Raw genomic sequence first — 8335 nt, forward strand, 5'->3', positions numbered from 1 at the left:
GGGAATATTATGTTGCACAGATATCCCTCATAATGAGGCGGATGGTAAATGTTTGATCAAGGTTGATTGATGCTGATTGATAAAGGTTTACTGAATATGTCTAGGAAGGCTTAGGAATTATAAGGCAAGGGAAGTAGCGAACACTCAGAGTGATTTTTGCCTTGGTTAAAAGTTTATGTGTACCATGTGTACCAAAAATCTTAGTCATATCTTTATGTTAACACACTTTACTAGCCTTTAGTTTTGGAGCTTTGCTGCAGTCTTTATCTTCTCAAGATGCAAACAGGAAATAAACTGCTCTGGTCATGTGACTGTTTGCACTAATCATGTGAAACTGCATATATTTAACTGAGACTCTTTATGTTTTCCAAATTTGCAGTTACAAGTTTATTAAATGTAAACATTGATATGTATCTTTTTTTAATCATGGCATCTGGTAAAAATCTGTTTACTGAAACAACTTCTTTAGGATTTACTCTGATTTATTTTGTAGCTTTTCTCATTACAGTGTTAAAGTACAAACTGTGTTTAAATCAGAAGCATTTTAGTCACAATTTAGAAAAGTAATGTGGCCTTTAATACAAAAGTATATACATGTGGGGTCCATTACCATGTTCAGGTAGTGTAAATCTGATTTTCCTTTGTGTTTGTTTTTACGATCAACACAACTAGAGGATACTAATTATTTTTACAGAGATTTTTTTTCTCAACTCACAAGATTTTATTGTGTGCATAGAGTATGAAGAAACACACATTTCACACAATTTTGCCCTTTAATTATTTATTGTAACACTCATATTCAAAGGTATATTTAAGTACATTGTTCATGCGTTGCATGTTAAAACAGTTGTTAGGAAGCAAAAGCAGTAAGTGTTTGTCCACTAAAGGACAGAAAATATTGTATAGTACGATCAGTGGCATATCAATATCTTACATGAGTATTATTCATCAAGCAGATGCTGTTGTCAGATTTAATAAAACAACACAAAGCATAATGCATGTATTATCACATCACTGCTAGAACTGAATAAACTGCTTTTTTTTTATCTTTTTTTGCTACTAGTACAATAAGGCTCATTTCAAATACTTCAACATGAATACAAAGGCACTATGAACATGAAGAACAAGAAGATTTTGTGATCTCAGCTTTGGAAACAGACTGTAATCAACGCTGAACATCAACATAAATCTGATACTGTGTTTATCATATAAAAACAGAGAATAAAATGATTAGAGATACTGTGGTAAAACAAAGTATAAATGACACTTTCTGACACTCACTGTCTACAATCACATGAAATCAAAGCTAGTCAATGCTAAATAGAGTAAAAGAATGAAGTGTAACATTAAAATGACAAAAATGTTTCTTGGTTCATCTAAAACTAAAGAAGCTCTTCACATGCAAGTTTACCAGCTCAACACTCAGATTTATATCGGACTTTCACTGGACGTATTCTGGAGGATCATAAAAACAGAAACATGTTTGTGTTGAAGCTGGAGCTGAATGATGATGATGTCAGAGTGATTGACACTGGTGGGCGGGGCTTATGTTGTTAAAGTGAACTCGTCCGCTCTTCATTCACTACATTCACATCCTCTCCATTCAGCAGCGGTTTCTTCTCCATCTCTACAGTCACTGATTCATTCACTCGGTTTTCTGTGTCATCTGATGGAAAATACAAAGACAATGATGAATTAAAAACAGAAGATGCACTGATCTGGATTTCTTCATGAGACATCAAAACTAACTTCAAGCATTTACAATTTACAAAATCATTTAACAGATTGTCAGAAGCACATTTTGCTCGTTTGATGAGTTAAATTTAGTTTAAGCACTTTTCTCACAAATGAACATTATTATATTTGTGAACTCGTGCATCTACTAGAATGTGCAATCTGAAATGTAAAGTTTACTTTGGTTCATTTAAACTTCTGCATCTCGGATGTTTGAAGCATTAAATGATTCAGCAGAAGGTGATTTCTATCGCTCTAATTCACTTACTGTCACTTGTTTGAAATCTAAATTAATAAACTGAATGAAGGTGAATCACAGACATCAGATCATGATAGTGTTGTGAAGTTAAAGATGTTCAGCACAAACAGTAGTTTCTCACCAGTCTTTTCCTTCATCACTAATTTCTCCCTCGCTTCTTTTTTGAGAACAGAACCTAGAAGCAGACAAATACACATCCATTAGATCAAGTGAACAACAGATCAAAATTACTACAGAAACATGATTCAGATGCTGTTTCATCAGTTCAAAACAAAGACAGTTTGCTGTGTTTCAGCGGAGAAGAATCTAATACACATTTCTGTGTTATTTACAGAGTGTTATGGGTGGGTGATATGAGCTAAAATTATTGTGTGTCACTGTGAGACACCAATGTGTCCCTGAGCAAGACACTTAACCCCTAGTTGCTCCAGAGGCGTGCGACCTCTGACATATATAGCAATTCTAAGTCGCTTTGGATAAAAGCGTCAGCTAAATTAATAAATGTAAATGTAAATACCCCAATATTTTACACTGTCCAGGTGATATCAACATTATATTGCGATATGAGAAAAAAAATTACAGTAGACATGACATGAAAAGTATTTTTTTTATTGTGCCATTGTTTTTTTGACCATTGTGCAGTCGTCAGGGAATTGTTGATTATATGCTCACCAAGACTACATTTATTTATTAAAAATACAGTAAACACTGTAATATTGTGAAATATTGTCCGTTTAAATGATCTATGTTTTAACACATAGGCTACTGTATTCCTGTGATCAAAGCTGAATTTTCAGCATCATTTCTCCAGTCTTCAGTGTCACATGATCTTCAGAAATCATTCAAATATGATTTTAATATGCTGCTTGATATTTTTGAGTGAATTTTTTTTTTCATGAATCTCTTGTGAATATTTGAAACGGTCCTTTGTGTCAGAGTTATTTAACTCAATTGATCTGCAATTCATCAATCGAGGCATCTAGTCGTCTGTTATAGCCACAACTTCAACAACTGATAACGGAGCGCTCACGCGGGTGCAGCGAGTCATGTTGAGGTTATTAAAATGTCAAATTAATATTTTGCGCTCAATTAATTATCAGGCAAGTGGCCGCATGATAATCGGGACCATTAAGCAGTGTAGACTGTACATGATCCCTCAGTTTGGTAACCACTGAGAGAAGGTGATCTTCGCTCTTTTAGTTTGGTCTGTTACGATGCTCTGTGTTTGATTACTAATGCCTTGGACACAGGAGACAAAAACTTTCAGACTCTACTCTTTATCATCATGTGTGTTAAAATATCTAAACTAAACTAATTGATCAAAACTCAAAATATATAAATGCAAAATTTCAATTCACGAATATATATGGGGTATCCACCGAAATATAACAACTCATACCGGCATAGTGACGAGAAATAAAAGCTGAATGAAATACTCATTGAGGCGAGGCAGCAACTAATTATTTTTAATCTTTAATAATAGATCTTTAAGAATGAACTACAGAATGAACTCTGAATGAAGTTTGAACATTAATCAGCGGCACACAGAAACAGAACCAGAGAAAAACAAAGACAAACTCGTCTTTAGATCAAGTGTGTTCATGTGAATATCAGAATTTGAAATGTCTAGATCATGATCATTCAGATGCTGTTTTATCAGTCTGAAATCAAGACAGTTTGCTGTTTTCTTAAACAGAAAATTAATGTCTTGGCTTCAGATTTGATAACTCAAAGACAAAACCATAAATCTAAGTCAATTTTATACACAGTGTTTATATAAATAAAAGCTTAAGGAAGTACTTTTTGTGGAATAATTTGATAAACAATAAACAGTTTGATCTGAATTATCTGCAGAGGAACACAATTATGAGGAATAACTGCTAGTGAAGATCTGTGATCATTATTACACTGACTTGAGCTACTCACAGTTGACAGTGACAGTGATTGTCTGTTTTGTAACCCCTCTGCTGGAGATGATCTCTAGTTTATAGACTCCAGTGTGTGTAGTTTTGGTGTTGTTGATGGTCAGAGATCCAGTCGTCTCGTCCAGCTCCAGTCTGTCTCTGAATCTCCCAAGAGCAACATCAGCATGTCTTGAGATCTCTCCGGTCTTTACATTGAATTCAGCTATGACAGTCTGATACTCTCTATCTCCAAACAGCCAGTGAATCACATCATCTTTCTTTATTTCATAAGCAGGTTTTAGAGTGACAGGATATCCCTCCATCACTGTTATCTTCCTCTCTTCATGTGTGAGAACAGTTCATAGAAGGACAGAAACACACAGCTGTCATTAGATAATGTGAGCATATGAACAACAGAGTTTGACATTTCTACACACAGATCATGCAGATGATGTTTTATCAGTGATGATCTTTACACTGCTGTGTGAAGAGTTTGAGCTGAAAATGAAGTTCTGTATAAAAACATTAAATACAGCTCTCACTGACATCACTCTCTAAACATTAAGCAGTTTGAGCTGAATTCACTTCAGAAACAAAAATGAATGAATGTGGAAGAATGTGATCATTATTACACTGACTGGAGTGACTCACCGGTGACAGAAATGTTGAATCTTTCGTATATTTTGTCTCTGCCTCTTGTGATCTTCAGAGTGTAGTATCCCTCGTGTGCAGCGGTGATGTTTGTGAAGATCAGTTTGCCTTTCTCCTCGTTCAGCTTCAGTCTGTCTCTGAATCTCCAATCAGTTCCAGTATATTTAGTCACCTCTGTGTTCTTGATTTCAGTCTGGACAGTCTGCTCTTTATCTCCAAACAGCCACTGAACCTCATCATCTTTCTGTATTTTAGTATCAGGGTATAGAAAGACAGGATCTCCCTCTGTCACTGTTATCATCCTCTCTTCATGTGTGAAACAGTGCACAGAAAGACAGAAACACACAGATGCCATTAGATCCAGTATGTGTGCATGTGAACATCAGAGTCAGAAACTTCATTTGTAATTTCATTTTGAGGGGCTTTTGTCCCTTTGTCACAGTATGAGATAAAATGACAATTTAGGCCAATGGAGTGATTTTCAAAAAACACTTTATAATGACAAACACAAACACAATGAAGACTGAAATGATCTGAGAAACTCAGAAGGGAGTCGAAACATTAAGCAGTTTGAGCTGAATTCACTTCAGGAGAAAAAAAATGTGATCATTATTAAACTGATGGAGCGACTCACCGCTGACAGAAACATTGAATCTTTTGTAGAAGGTTTCTCTTCCTCTTCTGATCTTCAGAGTGTAGAGTCCAGAGTGTTCAGAGATGTGTGTGATGGTCAGTGATCCAGTCGTCTCGTCCAGCTTCAGTATGTTCTCGAATCTCTCATCAGGACCATCATATGTCTTCATCTCTCTGTTCTCTCCTTTGATTTCAGCGATGAGAGTGTCTTCATCTCCAAACAGCCACTGTATCTCATCTCCAGTCTGTATTTCAGGTTCAGGGTTTAGAGTGATATTATCTCTCACCGGCACTGACCCTGACAGCAGCACACAGAGACACAGAAGAGAGAAGATTATTATTGAGTCTCCAGATGAACATGTCAGTATCATTTAATGACTGAGAGGATACTGTCTGATTCTTCAGATGTGCTTCTAATAAACGCTTCATCTTCTGGACGACTTTTACTAAAGATCTGTAACAATTTGCAATAAAGTTTCTTGTGTTAACATGAATGAACTGATTATTAAAATATTTTCCACTGGAAAAAATTAATAAATCAGGTTTTAGTCAGAGGAACAAACTTGTTTTTAAACTGTTAATTCGGGTAGATATGAATATACATAGTTTTCATCATCATATAACTAAATATAACATTATATAGTGCACTATATGGGGTGTCAGCTATTTTGTAGTGCTGTCCAAATTCTGAGTGAACGACTTCAGTCCCTACATTCGTCCACTACTTTTTACCCACAATTCATTCTGATCCCGAGTGTACAACCGATGTACACTCGCTGAAGCACTATTTCCCACAATCCACTGCGGGGTAGCGTCGAGCTAGAAGCAAGAGCGGGAGTTTGAACGAGAGATGACGTTTACATCTTTATTATTTCTGTTTTAACATTTTTCCTACATTATTTATATTACAATATGTTATGTAGGCAATAACTCAGTTTAATATTTTACTAATTCACTAAGATGGCATTGTTGTTAACTTACAAAAATGATGATAATTTGATGCATAATTCATTCTGATGTAAAATTAACGGTCGCCTGAGGACGCTCTACAACCATCTTATCTGAGCTCAAAACATGCTTGAGCGTGTGTCAAGTTACTAAAAAGAATAAATACACAATTATGAACGTGTTTATGTGTTTATTTTGTTCTCAGTATTTTAATAGCATCGATTATGAACAAAAGCATTACAAAATTTTTTTTTTATATACTATCGATGAAACCACAAAGCTGACGCGGAGGTATGTATAATTGCGATATAAAGTCATTTTGAGTATTATTGTTATTAATATTATTTTCTAAGATAAGGTACATGTAATATAAAAGAACATATGATGATGTTTTTGCAACAGCTCCAAGTCTCACGCGCAGTGTATACATCACCATGCGAATCTTCAAGCAGCTCTTTTCCATGTAATGAGAGTTTATAATGAGCATCACAAATGATATTAAAGACACCTGAAAATGAGTTCATATTCTGTAAATCTTCTGAACTCACACAACAGCTTTATGTGCAGTTTAAGTGATTGTTTTCTGAAACTCTTTGCCGTAATTGTAGCCCAAATACCTTTTGAGTTGCATTTCAGGGCTTCAGTGAGAGCTTTGATCAGTGAATAATTTCTCATATTTCTATCAGTTCACACACAAACCATCAAATGACCTGAGAAGACTCTGAATAAAGTAAACGAATCATATATACTTTTATGACAGATGACACGTAATAATAGTTAAAGCTTCAGTCTGTAAGTTCTGCCTCTGTTTGAAATCCTGTAATAGCAGCTGTTTGCAGAATTATCTTCCTTGAGTGAGTTGTGCTCTGGCACGGCTCCAGCACGGATGAATCTAATATTTTGAGAAGTATATGTGTGTGTGTGTGGCTCTCAGTTATCACACAGGTGTGAATCTTGTGCATAGTAAACACAGATTTTAGACTAAGTCTTGATATATATGACCCAAATAAGACTTTTCACCTTATATTGTCATCTGAACGAGTAAAAAGTCTGCCACATTTGTGCTGTCCAGCTGTGGAAAAATGCATCAAAATAAATCACGCTATCAATGGTGATTAAGTGTAACGATCTGTTAGCTCGTATTACATTAAACCATGCAAATTATCATTATTGTTATACTTTATTCTCAAATTATTAATGTTAACAACATCAGCATTGAGTGACTGAGTATAGTGTGTATTAGCTTGTAGATTTCAATTTCTGCACAGTCTAATCTCTAGTTGAATTTCATATTAAGAAATTATTTTAACCCAAACAGCAACCTAAGCTCCCATCGAACTGGTTGTCTTTAAAATAAACATCTTGTGTAAACCCAGGCTATCTGTAATCAGAAGCACATTTAAAACTGGAATATAATTCATTTTTTTAGTTTCATAAACACATAATCCTTTCTGGATACAATCCACCATCAAATCTGGTACATGTTTTTATTTCAGCTGCTGTGAGAAAAGGCTATAAGCGATCCTTCGGCTGCAGGATCTTCACATGTGATAGTCTAGAAGTTTGGACTTCATGTTTACAGACGTGACCTAATGACACCGTCCGAAAACCTACCCGTACCACTCAAATTAGAAAACATTATTGTAAGCTAAAAAAAACTCCTGTAAAAAGATGCTTAAGGCAATAGTTTAAGCTGAACAGTTGAACACTGTCTGGTTATGTACTACTTGCTCAAATATTGATTTCAGATAATTTTTGACCCCAAAAAGTTAGGGACTGCTGCTTTAAAATAGTTTGACAGACAAGATCTCTAAAAACTACTGATGTATAGAAAAAGAGCTCAATAACGTTTATCCAAATATCTTATTTTGTATTTGACCGAAGAAATAGTCAAACACATTTGCAATGACATAGAAGTGGGTAAATGATGACAGAATTTGTATTTTAGAGTAAACTATCCATTTAAAGGAATAAATAAATAACACTAACTGATCAGACATGTTCAGATATATTTGCTGAATTATAAACATGAGTGTCATTTACAGCAGATGTACAAACACTCTCTCCATATCATTTTCTTGGTTTTCAGTTTAGAGTTTCTATATTAATAGTCTGTGAAGTTTAAATGAACAAAGTGAATGAAGCCAAACACGATACAACAACAAACACATCTGTGAGATGCTATAAAAGACTCAGCCCTGATGAA

General features: G+C 34.9%; 1 protein-coding gene across 1 annotated transcript in view; it reads right to left on the minus strand.

The window, feature by feature from the left end:
* Positions 1-1553: 1553 nt before the first annotated feature.
* The window catches only part of LOC127988118 (uncharacterized), a 22588-nt gene continuing 15806 nt past the window's right edge, over positions 1554-8335 (minus strand). Inside the window, exons 5-9 of the mRNA XM_052590665.1 lie at positions 5183-5479; positions 4549-4854; positions 3920-4237; positions 2115-2168; positions 1554-1666 (exon numbers count right to left, since the gene is read on the minus strand). Of these exons, the coding sequence (XP_052446625.1) occupies positions 1554-1666; positions 2115-2168; positions 3920-4237; positions 4549-4854; positions 5183-5479 (1088 nt within the window). The remainder of the gene's footprint in view (positions 1667-2114; positions 2169-3919; positions 4238-4548; positions 4855-5182; positions 5480-8335) is intronic.

This window comes from Carassius gibelio, chromosome B22, assembly GCF_023724105.1.
Source record: "Carassius gibelio isolate Cgi1373 ecotype wild population from Czech Republic chromosome B22, carGib1.2-hapl.c, whole genome shotgun sequence".
Classification (NCBI taxonomy): domain Eukaryota; kingdom Metazoa; phylum Chordata; class Actinopteri; order Cypriniformes; family Cyprinidae; genus Carassius; species Carassius gibelio.